Below are 18,162 nucleotides of genomic sequence, written 5' to 3' on the forward strand. Positions count from 1 at the left end.
AATATGGCTTTTATAGCTAGAAAGCACTGGAAGACATCACCAGCTATACTAAAGATTACACCAGAAACTAAGAGAAGCAAGGAGGCCAGGCAGGCATGATCTTGTTTCTAAACAGATGATAGGGTTAGGGCAAAGTGGCTACTAAGTCATGGGCTCATGAAATGCTAAGGTGAAGAAATCCTAGAGCAATAGAGCTTGTTAAAATGCAGATCCCAGGACTCCAACACCAGACAGTCTGATCCAGTGGATCTTGGAACAAATATGCCAGGTATTGTGCTGCCAGTGGTCTCAGCTGAGCCACCTTGAAAAATTCCACCTTATCCCATTTATTTTATAGAGAAGGAAGCAGAGAACCTGAGAGGTTATTTCATTTGCTCAAGAGCCTTGAGAACAAGATTAAGAAGCCAGGTTTCTCAGCCCAGGGCTTTTTCCTCTCTATGATGGTCCTAGAGAGATTTCTTTTTCCTAATTCTGGGCTTTCCACCTGAGTATGTGTCAATGACCAAGGCAATTAGGCCTGTCTTTTCTGTTGGGGTGATACCTCTGTTCACTACAGGCCTCAGACTAAGTAGGCTGTGTTAGTAGGGAAGGAGCACCCACAAGATAGATCAGGTCCCCTTAGCTTCATTGTTTCCCATGAGCTGAGTGAATTGAAATACACTTTTCGGGGGCCAGAGTGCCAAGCTATAAGGACAAAATGTCATCACTGTTGGTAAACCCAGTCAGCTACTTCACATCCAATCAAACATCTGGGTCCCTGGGCTCTGGAATATACCTATCCTTTTCAGGACTTTCCCCAGGAAACTTGGTCCTTTGACATATATAGGTCATTACAGACTTGGATGTCTGGTCCCCTTACCTAGTAAAACAATTTAAATGACCATATAAATAGTTGTATGAGTTTGCTAGGGCTGCTGTAACAGTACCACAAGCTGAGGGGCTTAAACAGCAGAATTCATTTTCTCACACTTGTGGAGGCTAGAAGTCCAAAATCAGGGTGTCAGCAGGATTGACTCCTTTCGGAGGTGCTGAGGAAGAATCTGATCCATGTATCTTTCCAGGTGGTTTTTTGACCATCTTTGGTGTTCCTTGGCTTATAGATACATTACCCTGCTCTCTGCTTTCATCTTTACATCGTGTGTGTGTGTGTGTGTGTGTGTGTGTGTGTGTGTGTGTGTGTGTGTGTATGTCCCAATTTCTTCTTTTTGTAAGGACAACAGTCACATTGGATTAAAGGACTACCCTACCATAATGAGACCTCATCTTAACTAATTACATCTGCAATGACCCTATTTCCAAATAAAGTCAATTCTGAAGTACTCAGGGTTAAAACTTCAGTGAACACCGTTCAACCCATAGCATATCATTTTTGTTTAATTCAATAATAAATAGGAATAAACAACTGATGGTGGAGGTGAGATGGTTGGAGAATGGAGAGAGGAGTAGAAGAGTGGAAACAAACCTATTTATGCACAATATACTTTTATTTGCACTAAAGTCAACATTTTATTAGGACAAGTAATTGTTTTGTAAAAACTCTTCACACACATGAATTGATACTATATTTTGCTGATAAAATGTGCTCTTCTGAATCCAGAAAAAATACCATAATGCCTTTTAAAATTTTTTTATTCTAATGTAAAGTTGTACAATTCTCTTAACTTTAAGGGAAAAATAGAAACATTATCTTAGAAATTAAAGAGATGTAGAGACATCAAACATTTCACCACTGGAAACATAAGTGGAGATATCATAAACCTCCTATTCAGATGTTCCTAAGATATGTTTTTTTATGGCTGACTTTCAAAAAATAAAGGATGTAGTCAATGGTAGCCTGAGAAGAGGAGAGAAGACATCAGAAGGGTAAAAAAAACCAACTTGATGATGACAAAATTGTCTTGACCAGTGCTATGGTTCACTAACAAAGATTAGGAAGCTGTTTTAAATGGGAGGTTATTTGTTTTGTGAATGAGAGATTAAGCTGTTTTGAGTCCAATTTGCTATGAGGGATGTAGCTTTTGCCTAATCAGTATTCCATTTAGGAAAGTATGGAGCCCTAGGCCAATAGGCTGAGTGATGTCCTTTATAAGGCATGCTGCACAGTCAGGGTCATTGTACATGTACTGAGTACATGAGAGAACTGGAGGAGGGAGATGCTGAAGGAAGGCATGAGAAGGACCGCCCAATAGACACTGCCAATGTCACCCACTGTTGTGGTTCATGCTAGCCTCAGGTTTAGGGTACTACGGGAGAATTAGCATGTGAGTGCTGAGTCACCTACCCAGAGTTTCTAGAAAACAGAGGTGGGCAATTCTGGGTTTTGGTGGTCACAAAGTGTGGCTTCTGGTGGGCCACAATCTAACTACTCTCGAGCTCAATAACAAGCAGTAGAAGGAAGAAAGCAAAATTGTTGGTGCATAGAAATCACAACTTACAGGCTTAACCTTCAACTTGCTGCTTCTATTTTGTCTATTTGGTGGCCTATTCATGGGCCAAATTTTCACCACAGTTTCACTTATTACCTAAAGCGGCATAATAACTTACATAGGGTTTACTATGTGCCAGATTCTAAGTGCTTTACAAATAATAGCTTATTTAATACATACAACAGATGAGGAAATGGAGGTACACAAAAATAAAGTAACTTGCCTAAGGTTTTAATGCTGTCAAGTGACAGAGCTGAGATTAGAACCCCAGCAGTCTGGCTTCAGAGTCTATGTTCACCATCACTGCAACTTTATACTGCCTAGTCACTGTGTGTTAAGAAAGGCCAGTGGAGGTAAGCAAGCCCACTATCCAGAAGCATCAGGGAAAACACTCTCCTAGAAAGGCTCATTTTCTAAATACAATCATAGGCAGCATAATGATATCTTTGGTCAACATGGAACTACATATACAACAGTAGTCCCATAAGGTTATAATACTGTATTTTTATTGTGCCTTTTCTATGTTTAGATATTTTTAAATACATAAATGTCATTATGTTATAAGTGCCTGTAATAGTCAGTACAGTGTCATGCTGTACAGATTTGTAGCCCAGGAGCAATAGACTACACCATGTAGCCCAGGTGTGGGGTAGGCTGTACCATCTAGGTTTGTGTAAGTACACTCTACGATGTTTGCACAATAATGAAATTGCCTAACAATGCACCTTTCAGAACATATCGCTGTTGTTAAATAATGCATGACTGTAGTTGAAGGCCAGCCTTTTATATGTGGGAACTTACAAATTATAGCTTTTTTTAAATTTTAAAAATGTGGGGTACAATTCAGGGTTATGTACACAAATGATCATTATGCAGGTACTCTTATAGCTGTGGTTGGATAGAAACTTCCTAAAATGTTACCTCCCAACAGAAGACTCTAAACATGTGGTCACATTTTCTTGAAGAGTAAATATTTCTTTTTTTTTTTTTTTGAGTTGGAGTCTCACTCTGTCGCCCAGACTGGAGTGCAGTGGCCGCTCCTGGCCACTGCAGCCTTGACCTGCTGGGCTCCGGCGATCCTTCCGCCTCAGTCTTCCAAGTAGCTGGAACTACAGGCGCGCGCTACCACGCCCGGCTGATTTTTTTATTTATTGTAGAGATGAGGTCTCGCTGCCCAGGCGGGTCTCGAACCCGCGGGCTCAGGCAATCTACTCACCTCAGCCTCCCAAAGGCGCAGGATTACAGGCTGAGCCACCGAACCCGGCTGAAGAGTAAATATTTCAATGCCGGGTGTGGTGGTTCATGCTTGTAATCCCAGCACTTTGGGAGGTGGAGACAAGAGGATTGCCTGAGCCCAGGAGTTCAAGACCAGCCTGGGCAACTCAGTGAGACCTCGTCTCTAAGATAATTTTTTTAAAAATTAGCCAGGTGTGGTGGTGTGCACCTGTAGTCCCAGCTACTCGGGAGGCTAAGGTGGAAAGATCATCAGAGCCAAGCAGATTGAGGATGCAGTGGTCACGAGTGTGCCACTGTCATCCAGCCTGGGCGACAAAGTGAGACTGGCTCAAAAAATACAAGAAGATTAAATATTGCATTACGAACATCATTCGTGTATTCACTCCACATTTAGTGAGGGCTTTTTTGTTATTGTAGTTGTAAATGGCAACGGTGGCTGCGTCGGGCTGTAACTGAATGAGGTTTTTCGTTGCTATAGGACAATAGAGTCCCAGTGCTCGACCTGAATGTTGTAGATACTGATTGGCATGTCTTCAACTGGAAACAGATGCCCGAGATTGGTTCCAAAATCAGACAGATCTAGGTGATTCATGTTCAAGTGTTTCTCCCACTTACAGGCTTTGTGACTTTGGGTAAGTCAAAGAGCTTTAGTTTCCTCACCTGTCAGAGGAGGATAAAATTATTTCCTACCTCAAAGTTTGTGAAGACCCAATGAGCTAATGCATGAAAAGCACAGGGCCTGCCTGCCAGTGAGCCTTGTTTGTGATCAAAAACCAATCGGAAGATTCCTTTCATTCCACACAGGAAACCCACCACTCTTAAGCACTGGGTGTTACATCAGGGGCTCTGTTCTTTCCAGCTCTGTTCATTTGCAACTGCATGCTCAAGGGCACCGTCTAGGCTGTTGGAGAAGCTTCCCCCAGTCCTGAGCCAAGCAAGCCTAGGCCTGTCTGAATGGGAAAACGAATGTTGACTATTGGTTCACATTACTCAAAAATTATGCCTTGTACAAAGTAGGCACTCAGTGAGTGGCGACTGGAATGGAGTACACAATAAGCCAGGTGGTTGGTTTACCTAACTTGGCTCACCCTCACTCTGCCTTGGCTGTGTCTCACTTTCTCCACCTGTTTGTGGGCCTAATAATACTTGCCACCTACACACCTTATTGCTATTGTGAGAGTTGCTGTGGGCAAAGGCCATAGAGAGCGGGGGATCATTAGAAGATGTACATCTAACAAAGTGGAAACCTTTGAACTTTTAGAGATGTGGGGTTGTCGTGTGGAGATCTGTTATCTTCAACTTCAAACTCCTCTTCATCATTTCAATTACGTTAGAAGTGAAAAGTGTTCCCTTCCGGTCGTAAGCCAGTGCATACATATCCAGGAGAGCGTCTTTGCCTTTTGGAAGCCTGTATTCCAGCTTGTACTTTAGCTTACCTTCCACTGAAAGTCCACTGAATGATGGCAACTAAGTGAGCTGTGCTACCTATCACTGCCATGATAGTTGGTGTACAGAGAACAAAGGCTACTCTTGTTTGTCCCATAAAAAATGTACAGGGTCTGAATTGTCAGAGTCTATTGGGGGCAAACGATTTATTTATTTTGCTTAAAAATCATGTCAGTTCATTATTCTTTCATTCATTCTGCAAATGTTTATCAAGCACCTATTATGTGTCAGACACTGTTTTAGGCACCTAAGGATACAGAAGTGAATAAACCAGACAAGGTCACACTCTTTGAGAGTAGACAAACAAAACAAGATGATTTCAGATAGTCATTAGGGTTATGAATAAAATGAAATGGGGTAATTGATTAGAGAATGAACAGGATGGAGAAGACAGTTTAGTTGAGATAATTAAGAAAAGTCTCATTTAAATGAGCCCATTTCATCCTGGGACTTAGAAAAGAGAGATCACACGACTTAGGTGTCTACTTTAGAGACTTCTTCCCCTATCTGGGATTCTCTTCAGAGTATAAGCATGGTCTGAAGGAGTCACACCCACACTACTCATACCTTGCTGTGAATTTGGTATCAAATCCTTTCCACTCCATCCAAAGGGATGAAACAAAACACGGGTCGTGGAACTGAGTGGGGTAGAGGATGAGGTAGGGTAGAAAAGGAGCCTTTTGCAGCCTCTGTGTCATCGTTTCCGCCTTCATATCAAGGTGTTTTACCCCTCAGGAACAATCTTTAGATGACGAGTGACTAGAAATTGGTTTGAGAGTTTTCCAAAGCTGTAGATCTTGTGATCACTGTTGCCATACCTGCATTCTTCCCTTCCTATCAACAAACACTGGAAAAGCTCTGATTCAGGGTGATGGGCTTGCCATGCAGGCCTCTTGTTCTGAGTCAGAGTGGAAGAGCTCAGAGGCCTTCGGTTGGTAGGGCTTAGTAATGAGGAAGGAAACGGTTACTAGGAAATGAAGAGTGACACTCATCAAAGTGATCAGTAACCAAAGAATGGTGACTTGGTTCTTTGTTACATGGTGGAATAGAAAAGAGTAGGTGTGTGACAGAACCAGACCCAGATGACCCCACACTGCTCAAAGGGCCAGTGCCAGCTTCCTATGAAGCTGCCTGGGAAGTAGGTGGGGACAGCCCCGATGGCACCTCCATGTTGTTTATTTTTGCTTTTCCCGAAATAAGCAATCTCAATCTTTAATTTCCATGTGGAAACACTCCCCACTCTCCCCTGCCCCCCAAATGTGGGTGTGTAGAACAAGAACATAAAATAATGTCAACAGTAGACTTTGCGGGCAGTAATCAATGACCTGCATTGGGAAGTTTTACTCACAGCAGCACTCCTGTAACCTACCTTTGAAGTGTTCTATCATTAATGGTTACTCACTAAGCTGGTATAGCAGCCAAAGTCGGTTGAACATTCTAGAAACGTTTAGAACGCAGCAACAATAATGTACAACACTTAGTATGTGTTTAGCTGTGTTTGAATCACTTTCTATATAATAACACATTTCATCTTGCAACAGCTCCATAAGGTAGCTATGCTATTATTATCCCCGTTTTATAGATGAAGAAACTGAGGCCCAAAGGGACTCACTGAATGAGTTGTCTACTGAATGGGCAACTAAATTAGCTCACCCGGCTCCAGAATGGCATGGCAGGATCTAAATCTGTTTTTCCCTTTGTCTATGCCAAGTGTTACCCAGCGCTCAGTGTTTCTGGCTGCTCTTATGTGTTTGTTTCAACTCTGCCTCTTCTGCTCTTTTCATGCGTTATCTCCTCTCCAACTACTTCCAGAAAAGATTGGAGGTGGTGACTTAGCCTCAAAGGGTTTAACTTACCTGGAGGAATAGTTCATCACATATCTACCAGCTGGTTTATAATTATATGTCACTCACCCACAGACATCCCCCAAGTGTTTTTAATACTTGCTCCTTCCTCAGAGAATCAGGACTGTGAACTTCTGAAGTTTAAATGAAAACTTGGAGTTGGGTGGGCACCATGCCAAGAGATGGCCCTGGCAGACACTCTACTACTTTTTTAGAGATGACTGACTTCATTTTCAGAAACTCTTAGCCAAAGCAAAACTTTGTTGAATCCTGGGATGAGAGCCCAGAGTTTGCTTATTACGTATAGCAAGAAATCCTGCCCCGGCCTTTTTGGGAGAGAAATTCTGTCTGAATCGGTTGGCTTAGCTGTGCCTAGCTAGCTGGTTGAAGCACTGTGCTTATAATGATAGGGTTATGAGTTTGCTGCTACAAGCAAGGGTATGATGGTTGAGTATGGTCTGTGTTTTGCCCCTAGAAACACATGCTGAGGGGAAGAATCTGAAAGCTTCAAACCAAAGATCTGTCCACATTCCTGGAGGAACAGGTCAAAGTAAAAAAAAAACAGTAACTGAAGAAGCACAACTTGACTAGCATTTGTAGCATGATGAGATGAAAGAGTCCTATGGAGTTGAGTGTTAACTGAATACTTGGTTACTGTAATCAATGTCAAGATGTCCCTGTAAAAGAAAACTCAGTAACAGTGCCGACTCAGATTCTATTTCCCCTTTCTTCACAAAGATCTCCTAGCACTGAGGTCACCTGGCAGAGTTTTCTCTCCATGCTTGACTACATTTTTCAAACCTTATTTAAAATTGACGGATTCCACAATATTAATGCATAAAAGGGTTATTATTTTTATTTTATTTTTGAGTTGGAGGTCTCACTCTGTTGCCCAGGTTAGAGGGCAGTGGCACGATCATGGCTCACTGCAGCCTCAATTTTCTGGGAGTAAGTGATCCTTCTGTCTCTGCCTCACGAGCAGCTGGGACTGCAGGCAGGTGTCACCAAACCTAGCTAATTATTTTTATTTTTATTTTGTAGAGACAAGGTCTTACTATGTTGCCTACGTTGGTCTCGAACTCCTGGACTCAAGCAATCCTCCCTCTCACAGTGCTAGTATTACAGAAACAGGCCACTGTGCCAGGCTCATAAGAAAGAGAAGAACAAGAGGAAATACGTTTACATTTAAGACAAGTAGATTTGCCTGGTGACCACAGGCTCATGACTGACATCTCCCCCACTTTTTTTTAATTTCAAAGATGTGGGGTACCATTCAGGGCTAGGTACACAAATGGTCATTATGCAGGTACCCTTGTTGATGAGGTGTGCCCCTCCCCTGGCAGTTTCCCACTACTGCCAATTCCTTTCTTATAGTATTATGATAATCGTTCAAGGTCCGTTTATAAGTGAGAACATGTGGTACTCAGTTCTTTATTTCTGTTATAGATTATTGAGTATTGTAGACTCTAAATCCATCTAAGTTGCTGCGAAGTCCTTATGTTTGTCTTTCTTTATGGCTGCATAATATTCCTTCGTCTATATGTATTGCTTTTTTTATCCAGTCCTCTTTCAAGGGGCAGCACAGTTGGTTCCATGTTTTTGCTATTGTGAATAATGCTGCAGTAAATATGCAGGTGCAGGTATCTTTTTCATAGATTGATTTGAATTCCTCCAGGTATAGTCCCAGTCAGGGGATTGCAAGGTTGTATGGAAGGTTGATTTTTAGATCTTTTAGGAATCGCCAAACTGTTTTCCACAGAGATTGTACTAGTTTACACTCCCACCAACAGTGTAGAAGTGTTGCCTTTTCCCCGCATCCTCTCCAGCATCTGTTGTTTTTTGAGTTATTGATGATGGTCATCCTGACTGGAGTTAGATGGTATCACAGTGTGGTTTTGATTTGCATTTCTTTGATGACTGGTGAGGCTGAACATTCTTTCTTGTATCTGTTGGCTGCTCATAATGTCTTCTTTTGAGAAGTGTGTATTCGTACCTTTTGCCCACTTTTTAATAGGGCTGTTTGTTTTTTTCTTTTTGGCACATTTGAGTTCCTTGTAGATCCTAGATATCTTTGTCAGATATACAGTTGGCAAATACTTTTTCCCAGTCTGTGGTCTGTCTCCCTGCTCTCCCGGTGGTTTCGTTGGCTTTGCAGAAGCTTTTCAGTTTGATGAGGTCCCGTTTGTTTATCTTATTTAAGGTCCCACTTGTCTATATTATCTCTTATGGCATGGGCACTTGGGGTTTTGATCAGGAATTGGTTGCCAGTTCCAATTTCCATAAGGGTGTTTCTTGCATTTTCTAAGGTTCTTATAGTTTGAGGTTTTACATTTAGGTCTTTGATCCATTTAGAGTTGATTTTTGCATATGGTGATAGCTAGGGGTCTTGTTTTAATCTTCTGCATGTGGTCAGCCAGTTTTCCCAGCACCATTTACTGAATAGATTTCTCCTCTCCCCAGTGGTTGGTAGTGGAGGCTTTGTTGAAGATTAGTTGGTTGAAAAGTTGAGGTTTTGCTTCCGGAATCTCTATCCTTTTCCATTGGTCTATATGGCTGTTCTTGTACCAATACCAGGCTGTTTTTATTATTGTAGCCTTATAATAAAGTTTAAAGTCTGGAAGTGTGATACCTCCCACTTTGTTCCTTTTGCTGAGGATTACTTTGGCCCTCCACTCTTTAATCAAGGGTCACTCCAGCACTTGAATCATTAATTTCTAGTTTATTACCTGACACTTGGCTGTGTGTTGCTTCAACATGATTGATAGTGTCTGTTTTTTTGTTTGCTTGAATGTTTGCTTTTCCTAACAGAGTCTTTTGGGGCTTCTCACAAACCTGAGTCAGGTTTGAAACATTCAAAGAAATTGGATGATGTGAAGCAAAAACCTAAAGGAATTGTTTTGTATTTAAAGGAGCAAATGTCACAATTCCCATCTGGGACAAGTTTGTGCCCAGTTTGTAGCAGTAGCAATTCTCCAGGTGTGTGGTGGCCTTTTCAGTGACCCACATATATACTCTGCCATACACTCTAAAGCACTGAGAAGAGTCTAGACAGCCTGAGATGACTGATGGGTGCCACTATCTAAAGACACCAGTCTTCAATGTGTAAGAGTGGCTCCTTTCACTGAGGAAAAGGCCCCTCCTCTGAGCACACCAGGCAGTCAAATGAAAGGTGAGAATGGTTCCCATTTACTGAACACCTGCTGTGTTCAAGGAATTTCACAAGGATTATCTCTTCTTATTCTCACAGCAGCACTGTGTGGTGGGAAATGGTGGAGTCATCCTCATTTTACAGGAAACTGAGGACAAGAAGGATTTAAAAACTCACCCAACCTTAGTTAGCTTGTAAGTAGCATAGCTAGGACTGGAATACAGTTTGTGAGAGGTCACTGCCTGTGTGGTTTGCCACCATCCTGGATTGTTTCTTAGAGTTCCCCAGTGCATGAAGATGGGACTGGAATTGGACTGTAGACACCATTTAATCACTATTTGGATTTTCTCAATTATAAGATATCATCAGGTATCTCAAGAGGCATCACCGGTCTTGTTAAATTATACAACAGGGTAGAGGTTAGGGTTGTTGGCTCTGCCTACCTCTGCCACTTAATAGAGGTATGTGTGGGTATGTAGGGAGATGACACCTTGGAGAACTTACTTAAACTTTTCGTGCCTCAGTTCCCTCAATTGTCAAAGAGAAGATAATAACTATATCTAACTCATAAGGTTATAAGTGAGTTAATACAGATAAAAGACTTAGACTAGCACCTAGCATATATGAAGTTGTATATATGTGTTAGCTATTATCAGTGTCATCATCATCATCCTCTCCACTATCATCATAGTTATACATTCTGACTTCAGAAATGATAAAGTGAGAAAAAAGTGATATTTATTTATTTATTGATAAAAAAAGTGATATTTATTTATTTATTGACTTAAAACAATAGAGCAATAGCATCGCATCTTAAGTCATATTTTAAATTATGTTAATGGTATATTATATTTTATAGTTACATATGCATTGGATTTAGTGAATGATTATCTGCATAATATAGCTTTTGGTATCTCAATCTTTTTTTTATTATTATTATAAAGATGTGGGGTACAAGATCACTGCTCTTATTAGTTTCTTAATTGTCCTTCTTAATTGTCCCCCCAAAGATCACTGCTCTTATTAGTTTCTTAATTGTCCTTCTAGAAATTCTCTCACTAGATCAAGTGTATATATACACACATATATCCTTAAGTTCTGCAACTTGTTCTCCAAGTTGCTCTGCAAATTGCTCTCATTTTTGCTTTATTCGCTTTAATTGCATATTTTATGCTCTTGCTTGACATATAGATCTACCTCATAGTTTTAACAACTCTATAGTGTTCTGTACTAAGCTGTATCATACTTTATGTAAACTTCTCCAGTTGTCACGCTTTTGAATTTGTATCATTTTGCTCTTACAGAGAACAAGGCAGTGAGCATCCTCATGTACTTAAGTGAAGTATGTTCATAGGATAAATTCCCAGGAGCTAAATAGTTATGTCACAAGTGTGTACATTTAACATTTCTATAGACAGATGCTGTGCCACTTTATTCTGCCATCAGCGGTAACTGAGAGTGACTCTCTACCCATAACCTTGCTGATTTAGGTGTTATCACTATTTTCAGAGTACTTTGATGTACAGGAGTTTGTAATTTTCATGGATTCGTGCCTGTCACTTTCTTTATAGTTTCCTTGGGGAAAAAAGTGCTTTTTAAAAGTGAGGAAACACCTTGAACAATTATAATACTATAAGCCAACATTTGGCAGTAATGGGAAACTGTCAGGGGAGGGGGGATGGGATTGGCAGTTGTGGGAACCTGCTAGGGGAGGGTACCTGCATAACTAATATTTGTATACTTAATCCTGACTTGTACCTCACATCTTTATAATAATAATAAAAAAAGATTGAGATACCAAAAGCTATATTATGCAGATAATCATTCACTAAATCCAATGCATATGTAACTATAAAATATAATATACTATGAACATAATTTAAAATATGACTTAAGATGCGATGCTATTGAAATATTCTAGAGACTCATGAACCAGAATTGCTCAGAAAAAATTTAGTAATGAATTCAATTTACTTGATCAGCCATCTTTGGTCATTAGAAACTTAACTATAAATGTCAGTTTTGGCTATTTATTTCTTGTCTCTATTATTTGTTAGTTTTTTAAATGATAAGTTGGAATTAATAAAATTGTTATAACTCAATTTTCTAAATAAAATATTTTAAAGTTAGCATATTGGCATATATAAGGATACCACAAAATATACATGATATAAGATTCTTTGTTCTTAGGTATTAATAAAACTTGTAGGCATTAACCATGAGAGAACTGTCCATTTTTTTCTCTTGCCATTTTTCTTAATTTAGACTGAACATGTCCTTTTAACATAACTGACATGGTAATTTCAGAGACATCTCAATATACAAAAAATTCAGTCCTTAAGATAGTCTTCATTATGTATGTCTATGTGACTCTGATATTTTATTTATATTACTATTGATCCATCAGAGATTTTCTTAACTATCATAGCTGTATATGATTGCCTGGCAATTATTTTTATGCTGGTAGAAAGGGAATTAATAGATTAGCTAGACTTCTGATGACAGTGAAACAACTTCCATAGAGTGTCAGAGAAGATGTTTATTCCATTTCTTAAAGTATTAGCTATCTATGATTGTTTCCTGTGTTGAATGATTATTTCTCAAAATATCAATAAATAAAACTGTATAAAGGTGCTCAAAAAAAAAAAGTGAGGAAATAGGGGCAACCCTTTCGGATCCCCTCCCACTGTGGGAGCTTTTCTGTCCTCTCAGTAAATCCTGCTTTCTCACTTATAAAAAAATAATAAATAAAATAAAATAAAAGTGAGGAAATAGAGTAAAGACAGTGATCTGATTCAATGACTGCTGGCCTAGATGGTGCATATTGACTTATAATGGCATCATCTGTTTGACCTGAGCACTAGCCACTTCTGCCACCCCAGAGGTCACTTTTTCCCTAAAATCTTGGGTAAAGAGGTTTTGCCCTTTCACATTTACTTTCAGTTGGATGTTCACTGGGCAGCCACTTCTCTGGGTACAGATCCCTCTGAGCTACTCAGTGATTTTTTTCCCTGCAGGCCACTGCTCACTATGAGCTGAGCTTGTCACCACTGGAATTGGACTGCAGATACCATTTAATCGCTATTTGGATTTTCTCAATTATAAGATATCATCGGGTATCTTAAGAGGCAGCATTAGTCTTGTTAAATTATATGACAGGGTAGTGGTTAGGGTCATTGGCTCTGCCTACTTCTCCACTTAATAGAGATATGTGTGGGTATGTCGGGAGATGACACCCTGGAGAACTTAAGTTTCTGGACAGTGGTCCTTCTTGTTGTGCTGCCGCGCCTCTGCCCTACTCTGAATGTGGAACTGACACCCCCCCCCCCGCTAGATCGGTTTTGCTTGAGAAAACCAAATAGCCAAAGACTGACTGGAAATGCAAAAGAGTGACCAATTCACAAACTTACCGAAATCCTGTCTTTTTGAAGTTATCAGTTTACAACCCCTGCTTGCTGTGCATTTCCCAGAGACCATTTGTTCTTTGAAAATCTGATTTTGCTGATTTTCAACCTTGTGAATCCCAAAGAAAATGTGTAATCACTCAACACGACCCCCCTCCCTTACCTAAACTAAGGTATAAGACCCCTCTCCTCTCTCCCCGGGGTGATCAGCCTTAGAGCATTAGCTTGCTGAGTCACACCAGCACTGATACAATAAAACTGCCACTTCCTAAAATAGCCTTGTTGTGGCGGCCTCTCTGTGTTCCCACTACACTCCCCTTACTACTCACCCTGGTGGTCCCCACAAACCTATCACACAGAGTTTTGTAGGAGCACTAGAATGTATGGAAGGGTTAGGGGTAAGGTTAAAGAAGAATTATAATGAGGGAGGGAAGCTTGCAAAACTCTACACTCAAAATGGCATTTGCCTTTGTGTTGTGAAACAGAAAGGCATGAAATAATTTATCCCTACACAAGGGCCCTCTTGGGACATGTTGCTGGGTGGGGTGCAGTGTGATGCTCCATGAGTTCCTTTGACTCACCACAGAAAAGAATTTCAGAGTGAATCAAAGTACAGTTTAATACAGAATTTGAGAGAAAGAAGTCTGCCCCACAGGAATGGGTATCTTAAGAGAAAGAACTGCTTTTGCCTTTGACAAAAAGCTTTATATACTTTTACAACAAATATTATCATGCTAATCATGAATTGAGAGGGTGGGCTGCAAGTATCTGGTCACACTATCTCTCCACCTTTGATGAGTGAATTCCCTATTGTTTCTGTGATTTGCTGCACTGGTAAGTTCATAATCTAGCCTGCAAAGTGGTCAGGTCTGGTTGATCAGTCTGCTGAAGATTGTGTGCCATAAAAGAAACATGTCTGACCGCTTACCCTGTTTTAATTTAAACTACCTACGAGAAGTATATCTATCTATGTCTAATTTGCAATGAATTGCTTGCCTTGGGCATGCCCCAGTTCTTGGCTTTGCTCTCCCCTGCTGAAGACTATGGTAGGCCTCCCTTCACAATAAGGCCTCCATTTTCTTTTCTTTTTAAAAATTTTTTTAAAATTTTAAAGATGTGGGGTACAATTCAGGGTTAGGTATACAAATGTTTAATATGCAGGTACCCTTGTTGATGAGATGTGCCCCTCCCTCCCCTGGCAGTTTCCTTCACCTGCCAATCCTACCTCCTTCCCCTGGTAGTTTCCCACTACTGCCAATCCTTTTCTTGTAGTATTGTTCAAGGTCTGCTTTTGAGTGAGAACATATGGTACTCTGTTCTTTGTTTCTGTGACAGATCACTGAGTATGATAGACTCTAAATTCATTCAAGTTGCTGCAAAGTTCCTATGTTTGTCCTTCCTTATGGCTGCGTAATATTCCATTGTGTATATAGACCACATTTTTTTTTTTATCTAGTCCTGCTTCGATGAGAGGCATAGTTAGTTATATGTCTTTGCATGTGCAGGTATCTTTATGGTAGAATGACTTGGGTTCCTCTGGGTATATTCCCAATAGGGGAATTGCTGGGTCATATGGAAGGTCAATTTCTAGTTCTTTCAGAAATCACCACACTGTCTTCCAAAGAGGTTGCACTAGTTTGCATTCCCACCAGCAGTGTAGAAGTGTTCCTTTTTCTCTGCATCCTCTCCAGCATCTTTTGTTGTTTGTTTTCTTAATGATAAGGCTTCCATTTTCTTTTTTTTCTTTTGAGTTGGAGTCTCACTCTGTCGCCCAGACTGGAGTGCAGTGGCATGCTCCCAGCCACCGCAGTCTCGACCTGCTGGGCTCTGGTGATCCTTCCACTTCAGCCTTCCAAGTAGCCAGAACTACAGATGCACGCTACCATGCCTGGCTAATTTTTTATTTTATTATAGAGATGAGGTCTCACCAAGGTGCCTGGGCGGTCTGGAACCCTCAGGCTCAGGCAATCCACTTGCCTCAGCCTCCCAAAGTGCTGGGATTACAGGCTGAGTCACCGAGCCCGACCAGGCCTTCATTTTCAAGGCAGAAATTACTACCCTTTTAAAGAGAAATCCTACCCCATCATAGCAAACTTAGAGCACTTACTATATGCTAGGCACTGCTCTAAGTACCTGATCAGTATTAACTGTATCACATTGATTCTGAAATATACCTGTTTCACATTTTAACATTTCTGAAACCAGGATGAGTCTCAAAATCAGTGGCATATAAAGTTTAAAGGGTAACTTGTTGTTTTTCTTTCTTAGTGGTACATAAAATAATGGTCTGTCTTACCATTGATGATGTCTTGGATTCAATGAGATGTAACAATTTAATCCTCACAATGACTCTATCATGTAGGGACTATTTTTAATCAACATTTTGCAGATAATGGAATTGAGGCTCAGAGAGGTTACACAGCTAGTAACCTCAAGGTTACACAGCTAGTAACCTCAAGGATGCTCAAGGTAACAGATTTGAACCCAGGCAGATTTGAACCTAGGCATCCTGACTCAAGAGCCCGTTCCCCTAGGAGATGATCTGCTCCTCCTGGATTAACACCTCTTTCGTGTGTCTCCTGAAGTATCAAGGATGGTACAGTCTGATTCATACTAAAAAGAGGAGAAATCTTTTCCAAAGCTTCTCAAAACCTGCCCAGATGGCCCTGGGGAGTTATATTGTTAAGGGAAACAAGTGCCATCATTGTGTTTCTGCTTCACCTTTCAGACCCAATGAGGCAGGAGAGAGGGGTGTTCCAGAGGCATAAAAAATGGCCTGTCACAGAACCACCTACTCCAAGAATTAGCAGAGGTTTTGAAATGGAAAGCGTTTTCTTCATTTTGGAGACCAGGTCATATTTCAAGGCAGGGTTTCCTCCTGCAGTCTCTGAAAAGGGAGGCTGGGTGAAGATTCTTCTGTCCTAATAACATCCCTGAGGTTGAGAGATGAGAGGAATGAGCAGTGACTGTCCTTTCAGTTACATATATCAGTGATGTAATATATTGTGTCTGTCTATTAAATGTGTGTCTTCGTTGGGTGTGGTGGCTCACACACATAATCCCAGCACTTTGGGAAGTTGAGGTGGGAGGAATACTTGAGACCAAGAGTACAAGACCAGCCTGGGCAACATAGTTCCCCCGTCTTTACAAAACATAAAAAATAGCCAGGCCTAGTGACACGTGTCTGTAGTCTTAGCTACTCAGGAGCCTGAGGCAGGAGGACCACTTGAGCCCTGCAGTTCAAGGTCACAGTAAGCTATGATTGTGCCACTACACTCCAGCCTGGGTAACAGAGCAAGACCCTGTCTATAAATGAATGAATGAATGAGTAAATAAATATGTCTGTTTCATCCACTTATTCCCTATGGTTCTGTGACAAACAGAAAGAAGTTTGACACCAGAAGCAGAGATTGATGTCTCAAATTGTGTTTGCATTAAGCAAGCAAAAAGCCAGAATACTTCTAAATGAGGATGGCCCATCTCAGTCCCATTTCTAAAAATTGGAGGGAAGCAGCTATGGTATATAAAATAATTCATGAGTTTGGGAGCAGTCTAATCTAAGTGTTTGCAAATGCTGCAAAATGTGCAGTTTGTGTTCTTCCTTTTGTTGCACAGACCTTGGTGAAACAGGGTTTTCATATCATTAGGCAAGAAAAAGCAAATTGTAATTTCATTCTTGGTAAGTGAATGTCAGGGAAATTTTTGAAAAGGAGCACCTCACTCTTCTCATGTTTACATATTTTGTGTTCTGTGTCATATTTTGTATAAACATGCGAATATGTTTTGCTTTATCTTGTGATATTTTGTACATTTTAGTGTTAATTAAATTGATTTAATTTCTTTTTAGATGCTACAAGAAGTTGCCCAATGGAAGTAGACAAGATTTTTATTATTTTTTTTATTGCATATATTTAAGGTATATAACATCATGTTTGGATATACTTATCTTGATTTAATTTCTCTATTTAAAAATTCTGTAATAAAGACTGCATCAGTATGTGGATCACATGTTGGTCTCTCTCTTTTTTTCAACAGCTAATTGTGAAAACCACATTTTGCTTTCCGCTATTTGCATGTGCTATCTGTGCACCCCTGTTGTTGTGTTAGCAATAGGTTATCATTTTTAAAGTAATTAATGGTTAAATACACTTGAAAATGTCCAATAGGCACACTGAACTTTTAAACTGAGAGTTGTGTAATATAAATTAGCCTTTCTGAAGGTCGGACTTGAAAGAATTTTCCCTCCAGTTGTTTTTTTTCTTGTACAAGCCTCCCCCCCCCCAGGTCTTTCCCATGTTTCTTTTATGATATTAGTTTTGGAAACATAGCACTACTCCATTTGCCTTTAAAAATCATTTGAGATAATAGCCTCTCCTGAATGAAGCTCTATAAATGCTGCCATTGCAGGAAACCCCCCTTATCTACAAGAAATATATTCCAAGACCCCCAGTTGATGCCTGAAACTGTGGATAGCACTGAACCCTACATATACTATGTTTTTCCTATATATACATACCTATGGTAAAATTTAATTTATAAATTAGGCACAGTAAGAGATTAACAACAAAAACTAATAATAAAATAGAACAATTCAGCCAGGCTCAGTGGCTCAGCCTGTAATCCCGCGCCTTTGGGAGGCTGAGGTGAGTGGATTGCCT

At 40.3% G+C, this 18,162-nt stretch overlaps 1 protein-coding gene across 1 annotated transcript in view; it reads right to left on the bottom strand.

Annotated features, from left to right (window-relative positions):
• Positions 1-5,971: 5,971 nt before the first annotated feature.
• Positions 5,972-18,162, bottom strand: part of VGLL1 (vestigial like family member 1) — a 98,712-nt gene continuing 86,521 nt past the window's right edge. The window contains exon 4 of the mRNA XM_021718656.1: positions 5,972-6,075. Within this exon, the coding sequence (XP_021574331.1) occupies positions 5,972-6,075 (104 nt within the window). The remainder of the gene's footprint in view (positions 6,076-18,162) is intronic.

This window comes from Carlito syrichta, unplaced genomic scaffold (genome assembly GCF_000164805.1).
Source record: "Carlito syrichta isolate Samal-C Ts95f unplaced genomic scaffold, Tarsius_syrichta-2.0.1 Scaffold313184, whole genome shotgun sequence".
NCBI lineage: Eukaryota > Metazoa > Chordata > Mammalia > Primates > Tarsiidae > Carlito > Carlito syrichta.